The following is a 15,658-nucleotide window of genomic DNA, read 5'->3' on the forward strand; positions in this document are numbered from 1 at the left end:
TTCATCTTATTTGTTAGGCTAAACCAGCACAAAAACACTCTAAGCATAATTACGGCCTACTGTGGGTTCAGTTCACATAGTTTTTCTCCAAAAGATCTCAATGCTATTAAGATTATATTATTTTTTATATAGCTTCTTTTTGCTTGTTCAATTTCAATGTGAGATTTTGTTCGCATCGTTTATCACTTTATTGCGGGATAGTATGTGTTATCTTAACAAGTGGAGGAGCTTTTTCTTTCAGATGTATATCCATTATATTCCTCTAGTTTTGTTGTTGCATGGCAAATTGAAATATCAAACCTTCTAGTATACACATTATCTAACACAAATTTCGAATTCAAACCCGTAAAATTTAAATTATAAATTCATTTCTGAGCTAGATAGTGTGACCCCTCACTTCATGAAAGGGCAATGGTCTAATATTCCTTATAAAATACTGACAGATGCTTTTTTATTTTTAAATGGAAGAGTTTGTGCATTTCACGACCAGAGATTATTTAAATTACTTATGCAGTCTATAGATCATAGTCGCCGCCATTACATAATTCTTTTTGTCTATGCCCTCCTAGTCGGTTTCCATTTTCTTAACTTTTTGTATTAAGAAATTGATTTGAAAAAGACACATATTATATAAATCTTATTTTAATCCTGATTTTACCTACTTTACAAAAGGGGGGTGTGAGCTAGAAAAGACCCTTGGCTTATCTTACTTACCTTTTTTGATTAGGTCCAATAAAGTTCAAAGATCTCAAGAATGACATAAACTTGAGTTAAGGCGTTTGGACATGGATTTGTTGAAATTTGAGAAAAAATTAAAATTAAAATTAAAATTTAAGTTGTAAAAGGATATTTTCATATAATTTAGCGTTTTAAGACGAAAAAAGAAATCTTTGGATGTTTGATTATCAGTAAAGTTTCATTAAAAAAAGGTGCTTCCTCATTTATGCGCGACCATAATTTTCTTACAACCATCTTGACTATTAATTTTATATACTCATCCTGTTTCGATTTATGTGAATTTATTTTCTTTTTAATCTGTGTCAAAAAAAGATCAATTTTCTTATTTAAAAATAATTTACCTTTATGCAATGATTTATAGCTACACAAAATATATGTATCTCATTTTACACCACAAGTTTAAAAGTTTCTCTCTTTTCTTAAACTCCGTGCCTAGTCAAATGAGTTCACATAAATTGAAACGGAGAGAGTATTACTTCAATTAATAATTTTATCAATCTTTAGTACTAAAACATTTAATCAAAACACTCCCCTGTGTGCTAATATAATTAAGGTAGACTGCCTATATTACACTCTTGGGGTGCGGTCTTTCCCCGAACTCGACGTGAATGCGAGATGCTTTATGGACCAGGCTGCTCTAAAGAAACTATATACTCTCTCTGTTCTAATTTATGTGAAACTGTTTGACTGGGCACAAAGTTTAAGAAAAAATGAAGATTTTTGGAATTTGTGGTGTTAAACATGTCAGAAAGGGGTCCATAATATTTGTGTGGTTATAAAAACTTCTCATCAAGGGCAGAATTGAAAGTTTAAGCTAAATTATTTTCAAATTTAGAAAGGGGTCATTTTTTTTTGAACGGATTCAAAAGGAAATATGTTCACGTAAACCGGAACAAAGCGATTATTTGATTTATAAAATGACTTCCGGAATATCTAAAGATTATCTGTCCTGAAAATGACTTCCGAAACTCCACAGTCCTTATACTACTAATCAAAAGGAAAAGTTGGGGCAAGAATGTTAGAAATGAAGAAATGAGGGGTCTAATGTGAAATTAATTGAAACAGTCCAAAGTCCTATGGTCTGAAATACTGTTTCATAAACTGGTTCTTGAATCTATGTTCTAACTTCCATAGTACCACTTTAGGAAGTTAAAGATTGCGCGGGAACCAGTTTTAACTTTGTAAGTCACTTCACCTTCCACCCCAATTGCCTAAACTATTTCCCTTTCCTTTTTTTCTTTGTTTTCCATTATCCTTAGCTTTGCTTCTATAGTCCAATTCTTGATTTTCTTACTTTTGAATTCAAGTAAGGTTCACATCCTATGGATTTTTTCTTTTTGGTAGAACATAAAGTGAAATAAATCTTTCTGCTTTGAGTCATTTAAGGTCAATGCCAAATTTTCTTGAAATTCATTGAGAATTGCTTTCCTAGACACCCTTTATATAGTAGGGTCAGAAAAGAGTGAATGAATATAGAGGATACATATAATCGACCCGTCGACCCCATTTCCAAGTAATTTGGAATTGAGCTATGCATTGGTTGATTGATTTTGGAGAAAAGATATTTTAGTATTTAGTTTCTTGCTTATTGTTTAATGACATAATGAATCAAGTTTAAGCTATTAGCAGTAAGTCAGAAGCTACGACCAGACGAGAATTCAGAATTTAAACTTAATAGGTTTAACCTTTAAGATTTTTAGCATTGAACCCATTATATTTAAGTTGAGTTCATAACTACTATTTGTTGCAATGTTAGTAATTTTTATACATAAATTTATATTTCGCGTCGAAAATTCTTGGTTCAGATTAACCCGATACTAAAGAGCTAGATATGCCCCTTGCTGCAGCTAGCATGCATGACGATTTGCGTCGATGAGAGGTCATGTTTTTTCTTGATATTTTTCATATAACCCGGGGCGGATGTAGTAGTCTAGTGGCGGGTTCAATTGAACCCATAACTTTCGATGCGAAAACATAAATTTATGTGTAAAGATTCACTAAAATTACAAAAATAGTAGATATGAACCCATAACTTTACAAATATAATGGGTTCAATATTAAAAACCTTAAAAGTTGAACTCATAGAGTTTAAATTCTGGATCCGCCTCTGCGGATATAATAGGGATTTTTTGAAGGAGAATTGCTCATTAAATTCTAGGGGTCTGCAGATTGGAGTGCAAGAATAAGTTGTGCACTCAAAAGCTCTTGTTTTATGGAATTATTAGCTTGAAAGAGCTTTCGACCTATGCTTTTTCGGGTGAATCCAAGTTTGAGAATTTTAGAATAAGGGCATATTTCTCTGCTTGTAGGAAAAAGGGAAAACTTTGACTGAAATTTACATGTTTATAGTTTTATGCACCTTGGACGCAGAAGTTAATTCTTTCAAATGTATCTCCAATTCAGTGATCATCAACCATCAGCACAGAAGTTACTAGGATCTGGTTACAGAAATTAGGCTTTAAAATTTAGGCATTATTATATTTTCTACTTATTATTTGGCATACATACTATGCAATCCTAAGTTGCTTTATTTCCTAATCTTTTGATGCATATAGATTTGCAGGAAGACAATTTTGAGGGCGTGGAAGATTATTTACCATGAGCATTGAGGAATTGTTTATTCTGGCATTAATGCCTGTTCTGAAAACGCTCTTGATTGCTGTTGTCGGCTTATTTCTTGCCTTGGATCGTATTAGTATTTTGACTGCAGAAGCGCGGCACCATCTGAATAATGTAAGTTGACACGAGACTGTTTCTCGGATAAATTTGATCGAAGCATTAACTCCAGACTGTTAACCTTCTTTTAGCATAGAAAATTTCAAAGTGGTAATTGCAATTGTAAGATTATGCCATCATATATTATACATATGTTTGTAGCCTAATGTGTACGAAAAATGGGAAAACTGAATATACTGCTGATTTCTGCTTGCATATCTTCTCTTAATCTGCCACTAGTTCTTCAGAGAAAGAGTTTCCAATTTATGGTTGTAGAAAACCAACCAATTCTTTTCTTTATCATTAGCATCTTAGCCTCAAATATTATCTGCAGAGTCGTACAGTTTGTAAAGGATGGGGTATAAGGTTATGCCGTTCATATCAAACTGATTCATTACATGTTCTGGTCGTGGGGTTTGTTTTCATGTAATCTTACTTGAAATAATTGTTGAAGAATTTCAAGAAATTTGAGTTTGGTCAAAGTTTACCTTGTAAAACGTTTTTGTATTAGGTTCTTGCTTTGGCTTCTTGAATCGTAAATTCATAACTCTGCTCCTTCTAGACATAAAAGTGTACTACTAATAGAAATGCCATTAATGGCCGTGGTCCTAGTTTTCATGTTCCAACATTATCCCTTGGCACTAATTAATTTTATGAAATCATTATATAGAAATCCCCCTATTATCGACATTCAAAATATAACGAATGACAGAAGGTTAAGATGGGCCTGAAGTAAGGTTAACTTTGTTGTCTTCTAGAAAGTTTTCTTGGTCGACTCCTATGAGCAAGAAGTTGAAAGGCGTGTGCTTTATATGCAGTATTTTTCCCTTCTAAATCTTCCTCTTATCTTTAAGTTATCGTTTCTTCCATGAGTTAACAAATATTTAACTACCTCAAAGAAAATGAGAAATGGAAAACAGAAAAGGGAAAAGAGGAAAGAGGAGTAGTTTTGTCATCCGACACAGCTTTCAATGGCTAACAAGGATCTTATGTTTCTGAATTTGGGCAGCTTGTATTCTATATCTTCTTTCCAGCGATTTGTGCTAGTGGTGTCATTGGTTCAAGTACAGAAACCGGCATATTTTCTTTGTAAGTCCATTCTTGTCTACCCTTTAATTTCCTTATATGCATTCTAATGTTTCCATAGTTTTCAACATTTCCTGTGTTTTCTGTAACATTTGATTCAAGTACAGGTGGTTCATCCCAGTGAGTATTCTTATTACATTTCTCGTTGGATCAGCTCTCGGGTGGATACTTGTCAAAATCACTAGAGCGCCTCGGCATTTGCATGGCCTTGTTATTGGTTGTTGCGCCGGAGGTAGATAAACAGCATTTTGTTGTTTTCCTTTAGTATAGTGTAACTTTTGATTTTTAGAAATACTTAGCTCTGCGCTTTAAACATGAACAGTTGACAACAACAACACAAACTCAGTTTAATCCCACAGGTGGAGTTTGGGGAGGGTTGTATGTTCGCAGACCTTACCCCTACCTAGTGAAGGTAGAAAGACTGTTTTCTATAGATCCTTGGCTCATGAATTAAACATGAACTGTTAGAGCAACAAAAATGAAACCGACAAATTGTTTCTTTTAAGAGAAAAGTGTCACCTTTGAAATTTAGTTGCTTTTAACGTTTTTGCTGATATCCTATAATTCTACGCGAAGAAAATCAGCATGGATTGTGATGCCAGTAGAAGGGATAGAGGGAATCTTGAGCCGTTGATAAATATAGAACGATAACAAGTATTATGCGTTTTAAATCATGTTGTCTAATGGCTTTTCCTAGAATTTTCAAGTGTTTAATTCTTCTGAAGTCATGAAATCCATATTCATATTCACGAGTTTCTGATTAATGATCATGACAGGAAACATGGGGAACTTGCCTGTCATTATAATCCCAGCCATCTGTGCAGAAAAAAACAATCCATTTGGAGATTCGGTTACGTGCACTAAAAATGGAATGGGTTATGTTACCCTCTCTATGGGGGTAATGAATATGACTTCATTCTGTAAGTGCTAAAACATAAACAAATTCTGTCTTGCATGTTATGACCTTCAGCTTGGTTTTATTATTCTGTTTCCAGATAGGAGCTATTGGCATCTGGTCGTACGTATATAAAATCATATGGGCATATGGAAAGAGGGATGACGGCGATGTCTCAATCTACTCCAAATTAAGAGAAAATCAGCATGGTGAAACATCAAAAGAATCCTTGGATAGTATTACGAGAGCACTACTTCCAAATAGTAACTCGAACTTCAAGGATGATGAAGCTTCAGCTATGATCGAAACTAAGGTTAGTCGTTCTCCTTTTCATATATTAATCAAGAGTAGACATTTGAAGGGGAGCCTTGACGTAACTGGTAAAATTGCTGCCATGTGACTAGGATGTCACGGGTTCGAGCCATGGAAACAACCTCTTGCAGAAATGTAGGGTAAGACTGCGTATAATAGACCCTTATGGTCCGGCCCTTCCCGGGACCCCGCATATAGCGGGAGCTTAGTGCACCGGGCTGCCCAATCAAGAGTAGACATTAGTAGCATAGATATGGAGTTTCTTCGGCTGATTCTCATCTACTCTGCCAATGTACATAAAAATAACAAATCAACACTGAAAGCACACTGCAGCTCCTTCAACGTATACCTATCAGTATTTTTCTCATTTATTACTTTTTGAGTTTATTGAAGTTTCAACAAAAATTAAGTTCAAGCAATTCACAACTCAAAATAACAGGTTTCAATACCTATTATCATCGAGAAGAAGGTGAAATCGTTGATGGAATATGTCGACCTGAGTGTAGTTTTCAGACCGCCTACAATTGCAACGGTATGGCAATAGTGCTTATTACTTATGTCATCCCAATTAGGTTCCCTGATACTTATTCAATTCTTTCTCTTTATGTATCTTGTCATTTCTTGTAGATTGTTGGCATTATTATTGCTTCAGTCTCTCCCATCCAAGATATCATGGTTGGCGACCGTGCTCCGCTTCGTTTCGTTGAGAGTTCTGTTGTTTTGCTAGGGTATGTCCCCTCATGCAAATAATTTTCCTAATGCTACTTGGCTTACTTGTGCTAAATCCTCATTCTTTACTAACAGAGAAGTATAGTTGGAATTTGAAGATGAGTAATGTTGCAGTTTTTTTTTCTTTTTGGTGAAAGATTTGGCTAATTAAAAGAGTGGCAATTTACCAGGAAAATGAAACTAAGAGTCAATGTAACAGAAAATCAAACAGTACATTAGTTTTCTTTCTTTGCTTTTCACTGTGCAATAGAAAAAGAGGAAAATATATTCAAAACGGAAAAAGTCCAAATTTACCCCTCTAATAAACAAAATATCTGAATTTTACACTCCATTTTACTTTGGAACCATTCATACTCTTGTCCTTAGCAAATTGTCTCATATTTGCCATGACTTTAACGGTGCTCCTAAATTGGGTGAATTGTACCTGTCAAAATACTTCAGAGAAAAAGGTCCAATTTACCCCTCCACTTTTAACTATATTTAAAATTACCCTCTGTTATACTTTAGATTGGAGGTCCTTAAGGTCAAGGACAAACACAATTTTAAGGACAAGGGTATGAATGGTCACAAAGTACATCGAAGGATAAAGTTTAAGATATTTTGTATTGTAGAGGCGGGTCTTGGCGTAACTGGTAAAATTGTTGTTATGTGACCAGGAGGTCACGGGTTCGAGCTGTGGAAACAGCCTCTTGTAGAAATGCAGGGTAAGACTGCGTACAACAGACTCTTGTGGTCCGGCCCTTCCTGGCCCCTGCGCATCCGGGGATCTTAGTGCACCGGGCTGCCCTTGTATTGTAGAGGGGTAATTCTTTTTTACCCTTTTCCTTATTCAAAATAAGAGAAGGAAGCATAATTCAAAAATCTATACTAAGAGTAAGGAAGAGGTAAATTTATACATAGGAACCAAAGGCAAACTGAATAACATTCCAGAGCAAGAAAAGTAGAAACTACTCCTAGCATATTGAAACTTCCTATTGTCACTCCTTTCTTTGTTCTCAAAGTGATCATCTTGTCGTGTGATTTGTTCTACGCTAGGGAGGCAGCAATTCCATCCATGACTATAATAATGGGCGCAAATCTTCTAAGGGGTAAGTTGTGTATTAAACTTGGTGTCTACACTAACATTATATTGATCAATTCTACATTTTTTATCATATCATTTCAACCAACTTACGTAACTCATTCAGGTTTCAAGCGATCAGGAGTTGGTATTTGGCTTCTCATTGGGATCATTATAGTTCGATTCGTTTTCTTGCCTATCATCGGTGTTGGTGTTATTATAGTTGCAAAAAATCTCGGCATGGTGGGATCAGATCCTTTATATCACTTTGTTATTCTGCTGCAATATGCAGTTCCACCTGCAATGGCCATAGGTAAAAGTTCATTTGTGATGACAACAAATGCCATTCTTGAACTGTCGTTCCGATTTCCTAACGACAGTGTTTTGATGGATAAAATTTTGCAGGTACTATCACATCAGTTGTTCGAAATTGGTGAGACTGAATGTTCTGTTATCATGTTCTGGAATTACGCTGTGGCATCAATCGCGTTGACGCTTTGGTCAACCTATTTTATGTGGATCCTATCCTGAATACTTTTTAGTTGGTGCTTGTTGTATTTTCTCTTTGTATTTCATGTATCATATCACCATACGGTTATCAGAGGGAGTCTTGACGCAACAGTAAGAGTTGTTGTCGTCTTACTAGGAGATCATAAATTAAAGCTGTGGAAACAGTCTCTTACAGAAATGATTGACAATGTTGTGTATAGTGGATTTAATATGGTTCGGCTCTTCCTCGAGCCTCGTACATAGCAGGAGCTAAGTGCACTAAGTTGTCATTTTTATTGTTTATTAGTTATACAAAATATTCATGGGCAAATGTTGTATGGCCATTGACTTAAGCACAATGAATAAATGTACTTATGATTTGTTTTCACTAATATCTTCCCTCCTTCCTTTCCCACAAGGTGATAAAAGCCATAGTCCGAATTGGATCACAAAAGATCTTGTTAATTTGACTTTATGTGGTTAATTAGAGAGATATTGAATATGTGCATAAGGAGTGTTAGCCCCTTGCTTATGAGATTATAATTAGTGGCGGAGCCACCTTATAGGTAGCGGAAAAATGCACTGTGTAGGTAAAATAATAAATTAGACTCCCCTTAATTTCCTGGTATGTTTACTTTTATATATTTTGACACCTCTTAACGAAAATTCTGGCTCCGCCACTGATTATAATGGAGAAATAGTTGTACAACAACAACAAACCAGTGAATTCCCGGGTAAGGCCTTATCCCTACCTGGGGAATGCAGAAAGATTGTTTCCGATGGGTTCAAAAATAAATATTTATTTTTTATATAGATTAGGATCTCGTTTGGATTGACTTAAAAAAATGGCTTTTCAGAAATAGCTTTTAAGCCAAAAAATAATAAGTTGGGGTTGCCCAACTTATTACTTTTGGCTTGTTTTAAGCAGTTTTAGACTTATTTTAAGTACTTTTTGACTTTGCCAATTACTGAAAAAAATTAAAAAGAGCTTAAAAGCTAATTTGACCAGCTTAAAAACCAATCCAAATACCCTCTAGTTCTTTACATGAATTAAAAAAATATATTACGATTTTAAAGAGGTAAAAAAAAGAAATATAAGGGTAAAATATGTATTTTAAAAAATAAAATAAAAAACTGACATATGAGAGAGAAAATGTCTATTAGTAAAAGTTAAGGGGCCAGTTTGATTTTAAAAATAAAGTTTAAGGGTGTAAATGATTTTCAAATGGAACTAATAAGGTGTAAAATTCTCATGCTTTCATATGACTAATTCGTGAAAGAAAATTAATTTGAATATTGGGCATCTTTTTAGGCTCAAATAGCGGCACGCTATACACATATAATATATAAATTATGTATATAATTAAAAAAAATAAAATATGACAGATTATTTGGATAAATATTGCGAAAATAAAAAAAAGTGATGTATGGAGCCCATCAGATATTAGTGGGACAATACCAGTACGTATTTACTGTGCTCAGTAAACAGAAAAGAATATTAGCCCAAGCCACAACACCTTTGTTGGCTGACGATCTACAAATCACATTTCCGCACCAACTTGGGTGCGCCCAATATCTAAGGAAATTGGCCAAATATATCTTTATACTCCGAAAAAAGATTTAAATATATCATTCGTTATATTTTGGGTTCAAATATATTCCAGTCGTAATACTATTAATTTAAATATACTCATCTTCCGTTAAGTTTGTCAAAAATGGACATCAAATCTTACGTGGAACTAATATTTGATAAGCTGGATAACACATGGCATGTCACTTCAGTGCCTGTAACCCATTTTACCCCTCCCCTTTAAATGTGAAAATTCAAATTTAGTCTCCTCCTTCAAAGAAAATGATAAATGTGACAGTTTTGATAACATGAAATACCTTTGTTCTTTTTCTGCCATATTAACTGCAAAATTCAAAGATTAGAAAAATTACACACATCATAGAAAAACCAGCGTGAAAAGACGGACAAATTTCACGTTACAATATACTTTAGTTGCTTGTCCTTCAAGGCCAAGGCAAAAGGTATTGCATTTTGTTTGTGTTGAAAAAGATTCAAAGAAAAACAAAGTAGCACAAAACAAGGAACACCCTAATAGAAACAAGAAAAGCCAGTCGAAGCTGTTGTTCATAAGCAAGCTCAGTTCATTTCTGGGTAAGACAAGTCCAAAAGTCAATTTCAAAGCCCTCAAGCAAAAGTTTTCCACCTAATAATATTAGCTATCTGATTAATGATTATGAACAGCTTGCTTTAAGGTTATATTTGTCCAAAAACTCATCCTGCTACTCGGGGGCGGCTCAAGGGCATTTGAGGCCTAAGGCGAAAGTCAAATGTGAGGCCTAAGTATTTAAATTAAAAAAAAAATTAAATGATATGTAAGAAGTAAAATTAATGAAATATCAAATACCAAATACCAAATAAAAATAATACTAGAAAGATATTACCCGATTACTGATTCAGGAAGTTTGAAGAATGAAAATTTTGAGTCCAAAATATCTAGTTGTTGCTTGTCTACAAAATTCTTGCTATAAATCTTGAAAACTATACTATATTTTTTTATAAAGTAATAGAAGTATAGAACTATTGGAATCTTAAAAATATTATTGAACACTTGAACTAATAAAGTTTTGGAGAAAGAAGATAAAAAATAAAATTTTGGAGAAAGAAAAAAATATTGGAGAAAGAATTCAAGAAGATGAGCAAAAATAAAGAGAAAAGAAGAAGATATGCAGGTTCTAGAATATGAAGAATAAGATTGAAACATTGGAAAAGAAAAGAGTAAAAAATAGAATTATTAAATTAACTCAAATTAAAAATTATTCATCCATCATTTTTAAGTAAGTCAAATTTTTACTTTATTTACTCTAAAAGATTTTCTTTCTATTTATATGAAAAACACAAAAGTACTACATATTATTTTTTTAAATACCTATAAAATATATATTATTTTTAAAAAATGGAGTCCCTCAAAATTGGGGGCCTAAGGCACATGACTTACCCACCATATTGTTAGAGCCGGCCTTGCCGCTACTTTTTTTAGTCGTGGAGGAGAAAAAGACAAACAGAGGGAAGGGGTAAAATGAGTTAGGGGCACTGAGGTGGCATGACACTCATCAAATATTAGTGTCCTTTGGACAAACTTAACGAAAGAAGGGTATATTTAAACTAATAATATTACGATAAAGGTATATTTGGACCCATAGTATAACTAATGGTATATTTAAATATTTTCTTAAAGTAAAGGGATATATTTGGCCATTTTCCGTTATATCTATTAAGCATATTTTCCAAAAAAAGAAAAGCATTGAATCGATCATTACTCATTATGCAGCCATCGGTGAATGAATCACAAAGTTGTTTAAAATTTTCCTCTAGGCTAAAAGGGTGGATTTTATTGTGTTCAACCCTTTCGAAAAGAGAGATTCGAACCCTTACTCGGTTTATCTGCCCTCTTTGTATTTTATTTCTCGGCCTTTTCACAATCTTGTTCAAAAGTTTCATTAAGGGCACTTTTACGTTATCGGACTTTACTAAAATTAAATTTCCTGCTGCAAAGTCGGCTCGTTCGTTGCAAACCAGTCTAGCTTTCTCATTCTAATTTATCTACTCTGACTTATTATGAAACGCTAAGGATTTTAAAAAATCAAATCGTGCAACCGCTTTAGGGTTTTACCAATAATAATAACAATATACCCAGTATATTCTCATAAGTAGGGTCTGGAGAGGATAATATGCGCGCAGTCATTAACCTATCTTGTAAAAATAGAGAGGTTATTTCTGAAAGATCGTCGGTTCAAAATAACAAAATCACAACGCTGTAGAGTTTTACCGATAAACATAAAATAATAATATAACATTCTGGAATAATTCCATTGATGTTGCAGAATTCTTTACTAGGTTGATGACAAAACTAAACAAGTACTTAACTGATAATGTTCAAAAAGCTAACCCCTTATGATAGTGTTTTCCGCGGTTTAGTGTATGATGATAAAAGGAGAATATTTAAACTTTATTATCTCACCAAATGAATGTTTAAAGTAATGAATCGAAAAGCTAAAAAACAAATAAAAAGACGGTAAGCAAACAAATAATGTATAATAAAACAAATATAATTAGCACACTTATTCAAATCATATGGATATGGGGCGAAGCTAAATTCTCCAAAGGTAGTTAATTGATCATAGATCATCCTTTGTCAAAAAATTACATATATATATATATATATATATATATATATATATATATATATATATATAAAAGTAATAAGTTAAATTTTAGAAGTATATAACATATATTTAACATCATTTGTCAGAAATTTTTTACACTTTTTTTAAAGTTAGTACACTCTTGAAAATTTCTTGGCTTTGCAACTAAAGTATGGATCCACTATGAAAATTGACAATGCGTGAACCTATATGTTAATTTACCATGAGTGCAAAGAGATTCAGGTTTTCTCCATTGTAGAGAATGAGCACAAAGTAAAGTTGGTGAGAGATGAGAGAGAATTTTTCTATCTGATTGAGATAATAGAATGTCAAACTATACCAAACACCCACCTCAACTCCTGTATATACAACTGAATAATAATGGCTATCATTGTAATAAAGGCTAAGTCTACAATAACTTTACAAATGATTAATACAAGTAACAAAACTAGTTGGGCCTCGTGTTGGATCTGTCTCAACTGTAAATGGGCCATGAGTGTATGAACTGCCCAAGTCAACACATGTGATGACCCAAAAGGTCATTTTTAAATTTAATAATTATTTTTGTGTTCTGAGATCTCAAATAATATTATTTATTATTTTTCGACTTGCGTGCGCAGTCCATATAATATTTTGGAAAGTTTTTTATGTGAAAAATAGATTAAAATGTGAAATAGAGCTTTAAAACTCAATTAAGTTGACTTTGGCCAATATTTTTAGCAAACAGACCCGGATCAGTATTTTGACAGTTCCAGTAGGTCCGTATCGTGATTTGGAACTTGGGCGTATGCCCGAAATTTAATTTGGAGGTCAATAGCTCAAGTTATGACCATTTAACGGAAACCAGAAATTTAAAGGCTAAAGATTTCCAAAGTTTGACCACGGATTTGACTTTTTGATATCGAACTCGGATTGAGATTCCGGGATTTGGAATAGCTATGTTATGTCATTTATAACTTGTGTGCCAAATTTGAAATCATTCCGGATTCGTTTAATATGTTTTGGCACGAGTTTTGCAAATTGAAAAGTTTGAAACTCAAATATTCGAATCGATGTGTGAATTATAATTTCGATGTTGTTTGATGTGATTTGAAACCCTGAGTAAGCCCGTATTATATTTCTGGACTTGTTGGAATATTCGGACGAGATCCCGAGTGGTTCGGATGAGTTTTGGATGAGCCACAAAGCAATTGGAACCTGCTGCCCACTGCTGGTTCTGGTGTGTCGCACTTGCGACATTCTGTGCGCAGGTGCGTGGTCGCTCCTGCGGAATTTCAGTCACTTCTGCAACATTGGACAGCCATGCCGAGCTAAGGTTTTCTGCGGAGAAATGAGCGCAGGTGCGCAACCGCTTCCGCGATGGGCGAGCCGCTTCTCCGAAGAAGACCACTTCTGCGGTCACTGGAGCGCTTCTACGATGTCGTAGGTGCGACATTTCTGGGTGTAGATGAGGCCACGGGACAAGCTGCCCTGTTACACAAATGCAAGCTTTGTCTCACAAATGTGAGGCCGCAGGTGCGAAAATATAGTCCGGCAGCATACATAAAATCGGGTTTTAGCCATTTTCACTCATTTTTGAGTTTTAAGTCTCGGATTTTGGCGATTCCAAAGAAATTTTTCACGACTTTGTAGTGGGTAAGTATTATATAACCAAAAGTGATTATATTTCATAAATCCATGTCTATATTCATCCTTTATTTCAGATTTAGATGGAAGAAATTGAAATTTTTGTAAAACTTTCCAAAAACGAAAATTTAAATTTTGAAGGTCCATTTGACATCGGAATTTGATAATTATTTTATGGTTGGACTCGCCTCGGAACAAATGTTCATATTTCGTAAGTTTTTCCGAGATTCGAGACGTGGGACCCACTAATGACCTTTGAGATGAATTTCGAATTTTAATCCGAAAAATTAGTAAATTCATATAGAATTAATTCCTACTATTTGTATTGAGTATGTTAAATTGTTTATGACTAGATTTGGAAATTTCAGACACGAATTCGCGAGGCAAAGGTTTATTGGATTCTTGAATTTGGTTGCAAAGCAAGATAAGTGTTGTGGTTAACCTTGACTTGAGGGAGTATGACTTATTTGTCTATTTGCCACGAGATTTAATGTGCGGGTACAACGTATATGTGAGGTGACGAGTACTTATGCGTTGTGGTTGAGTCAAAGCATGTGAGTGGAATTTGATTATTGTGAATAATTGCATATTTAATTAATATATTCCTGCTAAAATTATTATTGTTTATTTGATCATTTTTCATGGGATTATTGTTAGTTAAATTATTGTTGAATATTTTGAAAGGTGAAGTCGGTATTCTCGTATTGAATTGAATGATAAGTATATATCCCCGCATTTAAATACTCTTCCGAATTTATATTATTATTTTCATGGTAAGGAAGAGTGTAAAAGCACGAAGGGTGATGCCGTGTCATTTTTAGAGAGTATAAAAGCACGAAGGGTGATGCCGTGCCAAAAGAGAGTTAAAGCACGAAGGGTGATGCCGTTCTTATTATTATTATTATTATTATTATTATTATTATTATTATTATTATTATTATTATTATTATTATTATTTATTTATTTATTTATTTATTTATCAGTTTATGGGAGGAATTAGAGTAAAAGCACGAAGGGTGGTGCCGTGCCATTTTCAAATTATCAGTTGCTCATTTTATTGTTGAGGAATTAATTGGCTGTTAAGTGATAATTCTCCTGCTGAATTTATTATATCAACCCCCTTCGCATGTTTCCTCTTAAATTTATAAAGTGTTATTTATTGTTTTATTGTTGCTTCGTATTTGTATATACTTGTACAGGTTGTTTACATATGTGTCCTGTCATAGCCTCGTCACTACTTCGTCGACGTTAGGCTCGACACTTACGGAGTACATGTAGTCGGTTGAACTCATACTACACTCTGCACTTTTTGTGCAGATTTTGGAGTTGGTCCCATCGGCGTACCATAGACGTGTTCGGATTCAGCTACTCCGAGGAGACTTGAGGTATAACTGCACAACGTTCGCAGTTTTGAAGTCCCCCTATATCTTATGTTAGTTGTGTATTATCTTTCAAACAACTTAAATTTTATTCAGACCTTTATTTGTATTATTCTAGTAGCTCGTACACTTATGACACCAGATTCAGGGATGTATTTTGATAATTCGGTATTTATGGTCTTCCGCACTTTATTTCAGTAATTGACTTCTATTTAATTTTAATTGCTTAAAAATGGTTAAGATTATTTTTTACGCTGGCTTGCCTAGCAAATGAAATGTTAGGCGTCATCACAGTCCTGAAGGCGGAAATTTCAGGTCGTGACAAGTTGGTATCAGAGCACTAGGTTACTTAGGTCTCACGAGTCACGAGCAAGATTATTAGAGTTTGAAGGATCGGTACGGAGACGTCTGTACTTA

At 34.1% G+C, this 15,658-nt stretch overlaps 1 protein-coding gene across 3 annotated transcripts; it reads left to right on the plus strand.

The window, feature by feature from the left end:
* Window positions 1-1,760: 1,760 nt before the first annotated feature.
* Window positions 1,761-8,412, plus strand: LOC104096276 (protein PIN-LIKES 3-like). 3 transcript variants are annotated; one of them, XM_070185780.1, is made up of 11 exons: window positions 1,761-1,919; window positions 3,294-3,471; window positions 4,463-4,542; window positions 4,647-4,771; window positions 5,316-5,437; window positions 5,535-5,747; window positions 6,186-6,278; window positions 6,374-6,474; window positions 7,511-7,563; window positions 7,663-7,862; window positions 7,956-8,412. In XM_070185780.1, exons 2-11 carry the CDS (start codon window positions 3,337-3,339, stop codon window positions 8,064-8,066), a joined length of 1,233 nt encoding a protein of 410 aa, XP_070041881.1. In that variant the 5' UTR covers window positions 1,761-1,919; window positions 3,294-3,336; the 3' UTR covers window positions 8,067-8,412. The 3 variants fall into 3 exon arrangements, with proteins under 3 accessions (XP_070041881.1, XP_009600925.1, XP_070041882.1); XM_009602630.4 differs by having other exon boundaries at window positions 7,663-7,848; window positions 7,941-8,412; XM_070185781.1 differs by lacking the exon at window positions 1,761-1,919 and adding an exon at window positions 1,931-2,044.
* The last annotated feature ends 7,246 nt before the right edge of the window (window positions 8,413-15,658 follow it).

Source organism: Nicotiana tomentosiformis, chromosome 9, assembly GCF_000390325.3.
Source record: "Nicotiana tomentosiformis chromosome 9, ASM39032v3, whole genome shotgun sequence".
NCBI lineage: Eukaryota > Viridiplantae > Streptophyta > Magnoliopsida > Solanales > Solanaceae > Nicotiana > Nicotiana tomentosiformis.

What these genes read in the sequence shown, in the direction of transcription:
- LOC104096276 (XM_070185780.1), top strand. Translation starts at nt 3,337, where the DNA reads ATGAGCATTGAGGAATTGTTTATTCTGGCATTAATGCCTGTTCTGAAA. An exon ending in CAGCTATGATCGAAACTAAG is followed by an intron (nt 5,748 to 6,185) that starts GTTAGTCGTTCT and finishes TCAAAATAACAG; the next exon opens with GTTTCAATACCTATTATCAT. An exon ending in GGGCGCAAATCTTCTAAGGG is followed by an intron (nt 7,564 to 7,662) that starts GTAAGTTGTGTA and finishes TAACTCATTCAG; the next exon opens with GTTTCAAGCGATCAGGAGTT.